Here is a 15,191-nt window from a genome sequence, read left to right on the forward strand (position 1 = left end):
TTCAGGACCCTGCAGGCTGGGTGCTGTGGGTTTCTATTTCTCAGGTGAAGACATCAGTGGCTCAGAGAGATGATGAGAAATGCCCAAGATAAAATAGCTTGTAAGTGGGAGAGCCAGATGTAATTGTAACCCAGATCTTAGGACTCTGCAGCCACATGCTTCCTTTCATGCCTGCTGTCTACATGTATAGATGGAGACACACCAGAGTGGTAGAGATGATCAGAGCTGGGGGAATGTTAGGGGTGGCAGTGGTGGCTCCCACTGAATGTTAAGAAAAAGCTCCTTGGAGAAAATGCTCTTAGAGGGGGGTTAAGCTGTGGGGTAGGTGGGCAGTGCTGTACATTGCACACAAGCTGAGAAGTGGAATACATGCTTTGTTGGACTGGTGGGGTGCAGTTGGTGTGCCGGGGACGTGGTGTGTGCCTCCAAAGGAGGAAACTTGTTAAAGCTGGATTGTGAAGGGCTCTGAATGCCATGCTTTAGGAATGGCAAGTGGAGGCAGCAGCCATGGAGTAGGTCAGAGCTGGGTAAAGTCATGACCATATTTGCCTCCTAGGAAGATGACTGGTATCAGGGTTGAGAGACGGACTGGAAAGGAAGGTCAGACCCTGGTCTTGGGGAGGAGGTCACCGTGCTTGTGCCTGCCATTAAAGGCAGCCAGGGTTTGGGGAGGGACAGGGACTGGGGGACAGATGTCGAGAAAAATGAACGAGAGGAGGAGGAGTAGGAAGGCACAAGAGGAGAGGGAGGGGCGTAGGCAGTACGGCGTCCCCGAGGGCCTTGGGCGCATGGAAAGAGGGTCATCCGTTTGGCTTGTGGAGGCAGGAGTCTCGGCTTTGTTCCCTGTGCCTGTGCTCAGTAAGCGTGTGGAGGTGGTGAGGGAATTTGTGGACGTTCGTAGGAGTCCAAGCGTGTTTGTCCCTTTGGTGGGACTGACGTCCATTAGAGTTCTAAGCTGGGGGTGGGGGTGGGGGCGTGGCATACTCCTGTAGTCCTAGCACTTGGGGGGATGTCAAAGCGAGCTACGTGCTGAGACCCTGTCTCAAACAAAACAAACAAAAAGTTAAAAAAGAAACAAAAACAAATACAAAAAAAAGGAGCCCGTGTCCTCTAACCTTGCTAACGCAAACATGACATATGTAGGAGAACAATGTTTACTTCTTCATCATCACAAGAAAGACTCTAGACTTTTCTTTGCCTTCATAGGATTAAAATATGTAAGAAAGAGTAAGGAGCTGGGCGTCGGTGGCACATGCCTTTAATCCCAGTACTCAGGAGGCAGAAGCAGGTGGATGTCTGTGAGTTCGAAGGGCGAGATCGGAGAAACCCTGTCTCAAAAAAAAAAGAAAAAGAAAAAAAAAAGAAAGAAAGAGTAAGGAAGCCTTACTGCTTTCATCAATGAGCAACATTCACAGAGATTCACCTTGTCAATAAGAGGTGCCAACAAACATTTGTCTCAGAGAACTGTCTTAGTGCCTAGTTCTTGTGGTCATATTTGTCTCAGATACCTCTTGCAGATGGTTTCCAGGACAAGGAGACTTCTGACTACGTGGCACTGACAAGCACTCTTAGCCAGAACAGCGACCTCCATCAAAGGACTCAGCAGTTTACTGAGGTGCACCTGGCCAGACTCCAGAAGTTGTTTGAGAAGGAGACAGATGAGACTGGAGGTACAGCCATACTGTGACTCCTGCCCAGGACCTGGTATCTGGGGTGTGTAGAGGGCTCAGACCTGGTCAGCATTTTTATGTCTGGTGTCCAGTATAGCTCTGGCTAAGTAGTGCAAGGCTATTGAAGGCTCTTTGGGATCTAAGAGGTTTTTAAAATCCCGCTAGCCCAGATACCCAAGTCTATGCTGCTGCATTTTGGTGTTTCCCTCTAAGCATTTCAGTCTGTGGTTTGCTATCAGTTGCTATATGACAGCAGCCCCATGGTCTTAGTGGCTTAACCCAACTTGTGCTCATGATCTCATAGTTTCCATGGGTCTGGAGCAAGGACAGGGCTGAGCTGCCTTCCTGCTCAGGACCCCAAAAAGCTGCAGTTCTGTAGTCAACTGGGCTGTGGTGTGTTGTAGAATGTTATTTTAAGGTGTGTTACTTTTATTTATGTTGCATTTGTTTAACTCTGTGAAGCTGTGTTACTAAAATAACTCATGGTCTAATAAAGAACTGAATGGCTAGTAGCAAGGCAGGAGAAAGGATAGGCAGGGCTGGCAGACAGAGAGAATAAATAGAGGAAGAAATTTGAGAGGAAGGAAGAAGTAGCCAGAGAAGGAGGAGGACATCAGGGGCCAGCCACCCAGCTACACAGCCAGCCACGGAGTAAGAGTGAAAGTAAGATTACAGAAATAAGAAAAGGAAAAAGCCCAGAGGCAAAAGGTAGATGGGATAATTTTAAGTTAAGAAAAGCTGGCAAGAAATAAGCCAAGCTAAGGCAGGGCATTTATAACTAATAATAAGACTCCGGGTATAACTTATTTGGGAGCTGGGTGGTGGGCCCCCCAAAAGAGTAAAGAAAAAAATTAACTACAATGGTGTCTCATCTGGGGTTGGACTTGGGAAGTACTTACATCTAAGCTCATATATGTTGTTCCAGAACTCAGATCCTTGCAGCTGTGGTATGGCGGCCTTTCATTTCTTTCTGACTGTTGCAAGGAGGTTGCCTTTAGCTCCCAGAAACTACCCCACAGTGCCCGGCCATGTGAGATTCTCCAACATGGTAGCTGGCAAGGCTTCAGCCGAAGGTAGAGCAACACTCACAGGTGTCACAATCTAAAAGCATGTGAAGGGCCTCAGGAGGGTGTGAACACAAGGCCCACCCATCCTGGGGGCCTCTGTAACTATCTCTAATCTTACTCTTCAGATACTAATGTGAAGTAGAAAATATTCTGAGCTGAGGAAGCATTTCACACCTGACCGACCAAACACTAGTTTAGCCTTCCTTACCTAGATCCTAGATCCTAGATGTATTCAGAACACATACTTAGCCTCAGGTTGGGTAAAATCAGCTAACACAATGCACATTTTTTTTTTCAAGACAGGGTTTCTCTGTGTAGCTTTGCACCTTTCCTGGAACTTACTCTGTAGACCAGGCTGGCCTCGAACTCACAGAGATCCGCCTGGCTCTGCCTCCCGAGCGCTGGGATTAAAGGCGTGTGCCACCACTGCTCGGCAATGCACATTTTTAAATAAAGTGTGAGATATCTCATGAAAGCATGAAATAGCAATTAAATGGGTTTGCATTTACACCACTGTAAAGTGGAAGAGCCCTAAGCTGGGGATTGTGTGTGTTATTATAGACCCTTCTTCACATTATTTTAATATCTGAGGGACGTGGTATGGTGCCCTGGAGCCTCCTAGGCAAGGCTTACTAATGGATCCAAGTGTTCTGTGACTGGAGCCATCTCTCTGATTGGCTTATTTACATTCCGTGGGCTATAAAGGGTGTCTTGGGGGATACCCTCTGCATACCAGACCTTTCTCCTTCTGGCAACCTGATTTCTGCCCTTTGGAATGATACTCCTGAAAGTCAAATAGGAGTAAAGGCATCTTCAGAGCTGACTGTGGATACTAGTGCTGGGCCCACTTACTTTCCTGTTCATTTGAGTTTCACAGCCACATATGCTGTTTGGAGAGATAGATAGATAGATAGATAGATAGATAGATAGATAGATAGATCGATCGAGCACATATGGAGGCTGGAAGTTGACATTAGAATATCTTCTTCTATTGCTTTTCACCTTATTTGAGACACAGTCTCTCCACCAGATCTGAGGCTTGTTGTTTTGGCACAGCTGGTGGACAGCCAGCCCCCAGGATCCAGCAGTCTTTGCCCCACCCAGGACTGGGGTTACAGACATATGCTGCCGTGTCTGGCTTTGCATGTAGACTCCTGGGATTGAACTCATATACTCATACTTGCAAGTGCTTCACCCCTGAACTGACTTCCCAGCCTGAGCTTTTTTATTTTTAAACATCTGGCCATGCTGTTAGTTTGGGGGAAGGAAAATTCCCTCCACATTGATGGAAGGTTAGGAAATCAGGCTGGTTTTTCTCTTTGGACACCTTCAGCAAGGCTCTTGAGAACATGGATGGCGTGCCATTTCCTAGGCACCTGGATGCCAGCCCTGGTGGCGGGATGAGCAAGGTCACATCAGTACTTTCTGTTTACCACGTGTCCTCCAAGCCAGGGAGTTCTTGCAGTGTGGGAGGCCCATGGCTCTGAAGAGACCCCCCTTCTTTCTCCTGAGGATTTGCAAGTGCAGAGGCAGTTCTGCTTTACCTGTTTCCCTGCAGTGCTCATAAACTGCCATTGTCACCATCCTAGCCCAGACAGACCATGGGGCACTACTTGCAATATGTAAGCACTTGGCCCCAGCTTTGCATACTTAAGATGGGCATCTCTTCAAGCAAGCACACATTGCTTAGGCTTTTGTTTGACGGTCAGTCCAATGACAGGGACAATGGCTGCAGCAGCACTGGGCTGTTGCTTATGAATAGGGCAGGGTGGTGTGAAGACCATGAGCTCTGGGGCCAGATGCTGAGGTTCCTGTCTGTCACTACCAACCTACTGGTCACTTCTCAGTGTCACAGAAACACTCAGGCACTAGTGTTTGTGGAGTGCCCAGAACCACGTGACAGAGGGCTCTTGGGTACTTCTAGAGGTCATGGCAGAGTGGGAGACAGTGCATGTGTCAGACAGCTAAGAATGCCAGGCAGTGGGGATGGCAGCCTCCTCAGATGGTCCTTAGGAAGAAAGGCATCCTTGCAGAAAGAATGGCCTGAAATGCAGGGAGGGCCATCCAGGCTGTGAAAGGCCCTGTGGTGGGCATAGAGAGGTGCTTATGGCTGGAGCAGAGTCTGGAGGACGTGCTGGAAGATATTCTTGTTGAATGGAGCCAGATACTGTGTGGCCTTCAAGCCTTGACAAGGGTTCCAGTATTTGAAGGGATTTTAGAAGTGATTTTTGAAGGCAATAATTACATTAAAAAAATTAGGGCCAATTGACACCTTTGCAAACTTGAACCCAGCTCAGGGAGAAAGTATTTCATGCTTGTCTAGCCTTCCTCCTTTCTTCACCATCTACCCCTCTAGGCAGAGTGTGTTGTTATTATTATGTCTTTCTGAAACAGGATCTCATGTAGCCCAGGCTGGCCTTGAACTTGCTGTGTAGCCCAGGCTACCCCGCCCCATGCTGGAATTACAGGCATACACCACCATAGCTGACTAAAAGTTTTTGTTTTTATAAATTGCTTTTAAAAGATGTATTGAAAAAAAAAAAAGATGTATTGAATGTACTGTGGAACAGCTCAGTGGTAGAGCACTTGCCGACGTGTGTGAGGCCCTAGGTTGGGACCCACAGCACAGAACTGCTCTGTATCTCTCTCCCAGTGTGGCTGTTTATACCTCTCTCCCCGGCAGAGGTTGTTGCTTATCACCTGCACCAGAGGTTACTGCCTTTGGTCTGTGGAGAGTTGTTGCTATAGTCTGTATTCCTTAATCAGAAGTGGGACCTGGTTTTGGAGAACCTCAGGCCACCCTCCCTCCTGCTGTGTGGCAGGTGTTCACGAGGAATGACTGAGTGTGGGCCGGTGAGATAATTGGGTGATTGCAGAAGCATTAGGAATCAGCCAGCCCATGCTAAGGTGGATGCTGGGGCCTTGAGGGAAGGGTAAACCGGGCCAAGCTCATGACTGTTGTGAGGGGAAGAGGAGGGGAATGCCTTCTAAGGCACCACACCTCTGGCTGGAGTTCTCCCATCTGCCTCCCTTGAAGGGGTCCAACTGACAATTACAGGCAGGTAGCAGAGAGAGTGTCTGGAGCAGTGCCTGCGGCCTGCGGCCTGTGTGGGCCAAGCGACTTTTGACTAAGCACAGCTGTTTTTCCCTTGAAGCCGTGAACAAGAAGGCTTTCATCGGGATCATGAAGAAGATGATAAACATGTCGGAGGAGATGCTGGAGGTTCTGTTCTTGAAGGTGGACTCAGACTGCAATGGCTATGTCTCCTGGGTAAGGAAGGTGCCCTGCTGCCACAGGAAGCTAGGATAGGCTAGAAGCTGGACCCCTCAGTGGAGCAAGCAGAGGCTTGATGATGGGAAGCAGCGAGTATCAGAAAGTCCAAATGGACTCGGGTACCAGTTGGGGCACTTGCTAGGCGGGGGAAAGTTTGGTGCCTCTGAGGCGTCTCCCTTGAGACTTCTGTGAGGTGGGCTCATTGGCTCCCATATTGAGACCTTCTCATCATGCATTCACACCTGAGGTACAGCTAGCTTGCCTGTACTTCAGAGTCATTCCCTCCCAACGTAGGGGATCTTCATCCGTACCATGCTGGTATTATGGCTCTTTTTTGTCACTCAGGGACAGGCAAGCCCATGGCTGTTGGATCCGAAACTGTCAGGTCTTCGTAGTGTAGTAATGACGTTGACTTTAAAGATGCAACAGTGGACAGTACACATGGCATTAAGCCTACAGAGATGTGCAGAGCCTTGCCGGAGATGACGATGAGGCACCATGCTCAGCACTTGGTGCAGTCCTCTGTTGAAATCTCACAGGATACAGAAGGGTAGACGCTAGGAAACTTGAGGCTCAGAGCCATTAGAAACTGGGTTTCAGTGTCCCAGAGCTGGCTACCAGCAGAGCCCATGTTCAGACCTGAGGAGTGTACCTCAAAGGTCTGCGGGGTAACTGCCTATGAACCCCTCCTCATGGTTTGGGGATAATGTTCCCAGCATTCTCTGTCTATCTACATGATGATTCTTGCCACCTCTTCTTTTGTGTGGTGCTAAGGGTTGAACTCAGGGCCTTGTGCATGCTAGGCAAGCATTCTACCACTGAGTTCATCCTCCTTTCCCCTTCCTCTATCCCTTCTTTCCTCCCTCCCTTTCTCATTGAGATGGGTTCTCTGTTGTTCACATTGGTTTTGAACTCTTGGGCTCAGGTGATCCTTCTGTGTCAGCCTTCTGAGTAGCTGGGACTAAGAGGTGTCACCATCTCTGGTTCCTATTTCTTATTATAGCTTCATATGTTTGGATCTGGGCCATGTTTTAGTGAGGCCGGTCACTGGAACCCAGAGTTGCAGATATTTGTAGGGTAGGTGTACCCATACAGCTGTGGACCCTTCCTACTGTTAACTTGGTCATGGACTTGGACAAATTAGACATAGTACCTCAATTGGATTATCCTCTGTGTGAAGCAGAGGTGACCAAAAGCTTTCCATGGGCAGCCAGGTGGTGTGACTGTGCCGAGGGGTGCTCAGTGTTAGGCACCATGCCCGTCACATTTGAGATTCAAGCTCAGCCCTGTTGCTTGGCTACTTTGCTGGTGAATTCTCAAAGGACAGCTGTAGCTAGAGTTTTCCTGCCTGGCCCACAGTCAGGATAAATCTCTGCCACCCGCCAGTCCTACAACCGCTCAGACCTGACCAAGTAAACACAGAGACTTATATTGGTTTCAAACTGTATGGCCGTGGCAGGCTTCTTGCTAACTGTTCTTACAGCTTAAATTAATCCATTTCTACTAATCTATACCTTGCCACGTGGCTTGTGGCTTACCGGTACTTCACATGCGGCTTGTCATCATGGCGGCTGGCAGTGTCTCTCTGACTCAGCCTTCCACTTCCCAGCTCTATTCTCCTCCTTGTCCCGCCTATACTTCCTGCCTGGCCACGGGCCAATCAGTGATTTATTTATTGACCAATCAGCAACACATTTGACATACAGACCATCCCACAGCAGACAGCCTTCAGAGCCACTTGGAGGGGGCTGTAGAGAGACGAGGGAAGATACTGTATGCCAGGCTTGGGTCCCTAAAGGCAAACATTAAGACCACTGCCAATGCCTTCTTTCCCTTGCTTTGTCTTTCTGAGACAGCAAAAGTATGTGGATTATATGATGCGCGAGTTCCAGGGCAAGGAGGAGATGAGGAAGAGCCAGTACCGCCTGCGCTTCCACCTCCCCATGACCGTCATCTCCCTGTAAGAGCCTCTTCCCTGCAGCTGGGGTATGATGGAAAAGTTCTGGCACCAATCCTGCAGGGAGCCCCCTCCTCAGTCCATGAGTCAGTCACTCTGCTGGCCCAACCAAGGTGCTGGGTGGCCTCTTCTCCTTTCAGCTTGTCCTTCACAGTCTGGAGGTGGTCATGATGACAAAGGTAGGTGGCTTGTCCCCTTTTCACAGACGAGGAAGCCAAGGCTCCGAGAGGCCAGCCTGATGGCTTGCCCAGGCTGACAGCCAGAAAGTGATGGGGCTGTTCTACGTTCTGTTCCCCACTTTTCCTGCACACTGCAGTCTCTTGTTTCTCTGTACGGCTAGTGCTGAGCGGGTCTGGCAGTTTCACCCTCAGAGGCACAGATGGCTTAGCTATGTGCAGCTGGGATTCTCCTGTGAGGTGACAGACAGGAAGCTGGCCAAGCTGTGGAGGCCTTGCAAGGCCTTGCTTGACCCTCAGGAGAGGGTGGTGGTTAGAACTTAGTGGCCCTGGCTTGGCTCTGCCCGACCTGCTGCTCACTCGGCTTGTGGCCCCTCCCACATGGTGTTCCCTGGAGGTTGGCCTTGGAGGGATTCTGTAGCAGATGACCCACAAGAGAAGATCACACAGACTTATTTAATACACGTTTTACATGTTCATGGGAACCTTCCTAGGGAAGCGAAAGTGCTAGAAGCTATAAGTACCAAGTGTTTGAGGAAGAGTGGGAAGTTAGGGGGAAATTGCTTATTTGATATTTGAGATGGTCCTCATGTATCCCAGTCTGGCCTCCAACTCGACATGTAGCTCAAACTTTTGATCCCCCTACCTCTGCTTCCTGAGGGCTTGGATTATAGGTATGCATCCAGTTTCATGTAGTGCTGGGGAGGAAATCCAGGGCTTCATGCATACTAGCTGAGCACTCCTTCAACTGATCTAAATCCCCAGTGCCTCAGGTCTGTGTAATAACCAGAGGAGACTTAGCCAGCCTGTCTATCCCCATTCCTCTCTGTGTTCGTGGCTTTTCAGAAGTAAGGTTGTAGCTGTGAGTGGTGGGGCATACCTGTAATCCCAGGACTCAGGTGGTAGAGGCAGGAGGAGCCTAAGTTCAGGGTCCCCTTCAGCTACATGATGAGTTGGAGATCAGCCTAGTATACAGGACACCCTGTTTCAGGGGAAAAAAATGATAAGATTGCTTCCATCTGGGATCTTATGAAGGAAACAAACTGCTTCTCCAATACCTTCAGCTGAAAATATTCAATATTCCATGCTTTGGAATGGCGTGTCTCAAATTTCATCAACCTCTTCCTTTCCATGCTGTGGCCCTGTCTCTCCTATCGGTGTTTCTCCCTCTAGCACCCTAAGGACAAGGGGTAGTTTCTTGGCTTGCAGTGGTTCTCAACCTTCCTAATATTGTGACCCTTTAATATAATTCCTCATGTTGGGGTGCCCCCCAACCATAATTTATTTATTTATTTATTTTGGTTATTCGAGACAGGGTTTCTCTGTGTAGCTTTGCGCCTTTCCTGGATCTCACTTTGTAGCCCAGGCTGGCCTCGAACTCCCGAGTGCTGGGATTAAGGTGTGCGCCACCACTGCCTGCATAAAATTATTTTTGTTGTTACTTCATAACTGTAATTTTGCCACTGTTATGAATCATAATATAAATATCTGATACGCAGGATATCTGATATGTGACCCCTCTGAAAGGATCATTTGACCCCTAGAGGAGCCGCAACCCACAGGTTGGGAACCACTGGCTTAGTGCATGGCCCCTCTGCCACCAGGGCTCTTGAGTTGGGCTGCCTTTGGACCCTTTTTCCTTTCCTGGAGCCACCCTGGGTTGGAGCACCAGCAGCCAGGGTTGTGTGGACAGGGTGCTAGCTCCTGTGGAGCACAGTTTGGTGAGCCCCATTTGTGATCTGGTGAGAGTAGGCTGTAGGTGGGCCTGTCCTCAGAGAGCCACACCCAGGCAGGCTGTGGAAGAGCAAGATCTAGAGGTTGTCTTTGCCTCAGGCAGCCTGGAGCTTTAGTTGAGAGGGCAGTTTAATGGAGATCATAGAAGAGTAGCTTGTAAAAAAAAATATGGTTGTGAGTTAATTGAGGAGTAGCCAATTAAATATGAATAATGAGAGATTTTATAGCTGTAATTTTGTCATGAACACTTGGCTTGGTCTTTCTGTTTCTTCAGATCTCAAGAATGTTTAAAATCTGGGACACAAAATTCTCAGGAAGTTTTTCCCTTATTTGCTCTAATTTATTTCCACAACTTACAATCCCAGAGGAATCTCCAATCTGATGGAGAAAGTAACCAGAATAGCCAAGCAATGTTTAGTTAATTTTATGAGAGGGTGACTCTTAAAAGTCGGCTCACCATTACTGAGTCTGGGCTGAGCACACACCCAACGCACCACCCTCTTTGATCCCTTCACTTTCCAGAAAGGGAGAGGTGCAGTCACTATATTGATGAGGAAATGGACCTCCCCAAGATGCTATTCCCAGGGCTGTGTTAGCTTCAGGCCTCATGTCTCTATTCCCGACAGTCTTTGGTCCCGATAGAAAGGTCAGAGTTGAAGTGATGGAGAGAGAGACAGCTGGGAATATTGGTCACCTTCAGTACTGAGAAGTAAGCTGATGGCAGGAGGCAGGGAGACCTACAGCAAGCTAGACACATGTGCCCAGCTCCTCTGTGGAACTGCATGTGGATTCCCCCTAAGCCTCAGGTCAGCTCATACCTGCTTTCAAGCTTTGGGAAAGGCTCTGGAGGAGGGATGAAAGCATTCGACTTTAAGTTCTATCTCTTCTGGGACTGGGTGGGATGCAGCTCCCTGTAAGTGTGTAATCTGTCTCAACCTACCACGATCCAAGATGGGTAGATGACATGGGGGAGTGTGAGCCTTAACAGCCAGAGAGCTGGCTTGGTTGACACTGGAGCAGGAAAGCAGCCACTGGCAGGGAGCATGGAGGCTTGCTGGGAAGGCTGTGGGGTTGGAGCCTGCAGGGCCAGGCCTGCCCAGGAACTGTCTGCTGTGCTCGGTGTCCTGGCCCTGAGGAGTCGGGTGCACCGGGCCCAACTCCTTGATACCCCTTGATCGACTTTTTTCTTGTTCTACTTTCCTCTTCCTTCTCCTTTAACCATTGAGAGCAATGGTTAAAAAGTGTCATTTCTCAGGTTTCTGTCACAAGCTATACCCTGCTCACCGTCTGTGGGCCATTTTTTTCCTATGAAAAAAGCTCTGAAGATATTCACTCTCTATTTCTGCTCTCCCACTACAAACTGAGGGACCTGCCTGGCTATTTCCAGAGATCAGCTTTGGACTCCATCGCATACTGTTTTATAGTTGGTTATTTTTCTGGATGGAACCCAGGGCCTCACGTATACTAGGCAAACACTCTACCACTGAATCACACACCCTATCCTCCATTGGGGTTCATTGTCTTGTGGCCTTTGTTGGTTCAGTTGAAGCCCACTTGGAGAAGGGGCAGAGTCCCATGTTCCCTGGAACTACCTACAGCTTCTTGGTGTGTGTATGTGTGCACACATGCACACTTATGTAGCTGTCCCCACTGACCCTCTGTCCTGCCTCTTCTTTGGCTTGTGGTTCATGCAGATACTTTCTTTCAGAGTTGTATGCTTGCTTCTTACCGTTTGTAGGCACCATGGGAGCGAGGTTGTGAAAGTGGCATTTTTAACCCAACGGTTCAAAAAGATGGGGTTTTTCCTGACTGTCACCAAAGACGGGGTCCTGCAGTTCTGGTCCGAGACTTTCTTAATGATGAACTCCTTTCGGGTGAGTGGGACGCTCATGGGGTTGGTGGAGAGCCTCTGTTGTGGCACCATGAGTGGTCTTGTCCTTGGCACTTATTATCTGAACAGCCTGGCCTTGAAGCCACAGGGCTTGGGTCAAGGTTCTGATTTAATTATAGAATCTCACACTTGTCATCTACTAAGCAGAACACTGCTTGGAAGTCTACTAGACACCTCCAAAGCAGTTTGTCCAGGGAGTGTGTCACTGGAGTCCCCATCTCAGTGAGCGTTATCCTCCAGCCTCTGTGCCAGTGCTCAGCATTCTCTCCTTGCTCTGTCATATCCACACTGTCCCTAAGTCCTGATGATTGAAACCTTTGTCTGGTCCAGGCAGAAAATCATGGTATTTGGGCTCTGGGTCCAACTACCAGGATTAGAGTCCCAGGTAGACCACCCAACAGGTGTGGGATGCTACCTGAAATGTCTTTGATTCCTTGTATGCCCAAGTAGGCTTGGAGTAGTAGCCCCTCTCAGGGTTGAGGGGGCACTTAATGGTATGGGTCATGCTTGAGCAGGTCAAGGCATTCAGCAAGTACAGATGAATATAAGCCAACATCATCATGGGCTTTCTACTATTGGCTCATGGCCTAGTGTAGTAAGGAATGACACATTCAGGTAAGTCTGCTGTGCACTTGATGCTGCCAGGCTAGTGGAGGATCCTGCAGCAAACGAGGAAAGGCCTGCCCTCCAGGGCTCCCCAGCAAGGCTTGTGGAGAACACTGTTGACAGTGTGAAGGGTTTCCCACCTGCGTTTCACACACAGTGCTTTACACTTGCAGCAGGGGTCAGCCCTTGTGGGAGGAGAGACCTAGATGGGGCTAGGGTACCTAAAGGTTTCCTGACTCTTCTGGGGGCCTGTGTGTGTGTGTGTGTGTGTGTGTGTGTGTGTGTGTGTGTCCACATCTGCATTCCTGTGGTTTCTGGTATACTCTGCCTTCCCTTTCTCCACATGTGTGTGGAAGTAGGTATTGGTAGCCCGATCTCTTCAAGTATGATGAGAAGCCATGAGTGACCTGACTGCTATATGGTCACCTATATGGCCCCTCAGGAGCCAGAGCTCAGGAGGCTGAAGAGACAGAGAAAGCCTTCCTGGGAAATCTTGAGAGTTCTGGAGATTCTTTCTTAAGGAGCTGATTTGGGTTAGATTGTGAGCCTCTCAGGATCATTGGCCAAGACCCACTGGGGGCTCACTGTTATGCAAGTGGGAAGTTTTGGAGGTGGGCCTGGCCTTAAGTCACTGGGATCATGAAGATGGGTGACTGTTAGGCCCATATTACAGATGAGGGCATACCTGGAGGAGTTTAGCCAAGGCTCTGTTTTTAGTGCTCACATGAGGCATGCCAGGACTGTGTTTGCTCCGGGGCCTTGTGTGGCAGAAAATGTCCCTGTGCCTCTGTACTCTGGTAGCAACCTTCTGTGACCTGAGTCTCTGTTCTTCTTCTGCCAGCTTGCCCAGCCCCAGCCGACCTGCCACCAGCAGATGTGGGTTGTCGACATGGTATGTCTGCACAACATGAACCTCATCGCGGTTGCCTCGACTGAGCAGAAGATAGGTGAGTCCCTGGGACTCTCCAGGCCTTCTAGTGAGTGGTGGATTTGCACTTGGGACAGACCTGATGGCTGAGCAAGCATGAGCATGGAGGGGAGCCCTCTGGGAATGTTGGGTCATGAGGGCCTGCCGAGTGCTGTGTGCTGTAAGAGGCAGTGTTGGTCAATTGTGTCAGTGACTGCTTTGTAGGCAGATGTGCTCAGTGAATACTGAATGTCTACGAGTATTGAACAGTTCAACTTGTAAACCACAGCCCATGCCAGTCTCTCCAGCTTGATTCCACCCTCGTGTCCTGCTGCCTCTAGCCCAGGCCATCTTCGGCTGTCACTGGGATAACACTGAAGCCTCCTTTTGCTTAGCACATTTCCTCTGAAGGTCCCTGTAGTAGTTACAAACGGGCTTTTAAAATGTCTCCCTGCAGAAAACCTTCACACCTGCTCTCCCCACAAAGCACAGATTGGGGGAGGATCCTTAGTGTGGCCCATGAGGTGAGGAAGGTCTGGCCTCTCTCTGCTGCCCACAGATTTCCTTGGATCAGACCCTCCTCCTGTTGTGCTAAGGATGCTGGAACCTTCTCTTGTTGTCTCTGATGGGCACTGTGGGTCAATTTGCATGCTCTACCTTATCTCCCACACCTCTCCCCACCCCAGAGCATCTACCTTTCCTTTGATTCATCACAGTGTTATTTCCTCCAGAGATCTTTCCTTGACCACCTAGTCCAAGTCAGACGCCTCTCAAAAGCACCGCACAGGATAGCCCTCTTCCTTTCAAGCCCTTCAGAGTGTGATCATATATTTGTCAGTGAGAGTCGTTGGTGTCTGCCTTCTCCTCTGTCCTGGAGCTCGGGCAGTGGGGACTGCATCTGCTTCACTCACATCTCAGTGCTTGGTGCCACCAAGAGGCTTAGTGGCGCTGGGAAGGGTGGATAAAGGGTCTGACTGATCATGTGTCCCAGATCATTAAGGAGAATGTGTCCCCACAGCCCATGGTGCAGAACTAAATAGGAGGCCGGAGAGCAGCTGTTCTGAAACAGCCAGTGCCCAGGTTTCAGCCCTGGTCCTGCCACTCAGTAGGGGTGTGACTTGGAGCAGCAGCTTAACCTTTGAGGGCCTTAGTCTACCCAGAGGAAGAACAGGGTCAGTGCTCTGTATCTCCAGGGTGAGTGTGGGTTAGTGACTGGATGTGTGAGGTGCTTGGCATATGTTAGCCAGTGCTGTCCTTATCAAGAGGACAGACTGTGACACTACCAGAGAAGCAAGGGCTTGAGCAGTTAGGAGCTGGCTGCTACCCATGATTCCTAGTGGCTTTCCCTTCACCCTCAGCCCCGAGAGCCTGGCCCCATCTCCTCATGCTATCAAGCGCTGATGACTGAACAGATGTGGTCTGCTCAGAGCACTTGGTCAAGGCCAGAGGCAGGGGTGAAAGGCCACCAGCATGAACCTTGACCAAGTGGCTCGGCCCAGCTAGCCCTGCTCTGGGATGACTGGGCCTGTAGAAGCAGACACTTGAGGGCCTGTCCTTAGCCTCGTTAGACTGACTGATTTGAGGCCAGGGCTGCCAGAAGGAGCCAGGATTCCTAGGGGGCAGGGTTTTAGTCAGTGTCAGCTGGTGTCAGAGCTCCATGGAAGGCTTTTGGGCAGGATGAAAATAATGTTTCTGGCAGGCTGGTTCCAGACAGTGAGGAACGGGTGAACCTGCACAAAGCCACCCTACAATCTGTTTTTCATATGCACCTGCATGTTGTGAGCTCACTTGGTCTCTGATTTGCTTGGGCTTCCCAGCTCTAGCCCTGATGAGGGGTGGTGAGTGGTGGAGAGCAGATCTCTCTGTTTCTGTCTGCTCTCAACACCTACAGGGACACACACATGGATGG

At 49.6% G+C, this 15,191-nt stretch overlaps 1 protein-coding gene across 1 annotated transcript in view; it reads left to right on the forward strand.

Moving 5' to 3' along the window:
* The first annotated feature begins 692 nt into the window (after positions 1-692).
* The window catches only part of Efcab8 (EF-hand calcium binding domain 8), a 73,946-nt gene continuing 59,447 nt past the window's right edge, over positions 693-15,191 (forward strand). Inside the window, exons 1-6 of the mRNA XM_052723714.1 lie at positions 693-926; positions 1,481-1,670; positions 5,893-6,008; positions 7,868-7,971; positions 11,617-11,752; positions 13,217-13,322. Coding sequence (XP_052579674.1) covers positions 693-926; positions 1,481-1,670; positions 5,893-6,008; positions 7,868-7,971; positions 11,617-11,752; positions 13,217-13,322 — 886 coding nt within the window. The remainder of the gene's footprint in view (positions 927-1,480; positions 1,671-5,892; positions 6,009-7,867; positions 7,972-11,616; positions 11,753-13,216; positions 13,323-15,191) is intronic.

Source organism: Peromyscus californicus, unplaced genomic scaffold, assembly GCF_007827085.1.
Source record: "Peromyscus californicus insignis strain IS unplaced genomic scaffold, ASM782708v3 Scaffold_7__1_contigs__length_154581171, whole genome shotgun sequence".
NCBI lineage: Eukaryota > Metazoa > Chordata > Mammalia > Rodentia > Cricetidae > Peromyscus > Peromyscus californicus.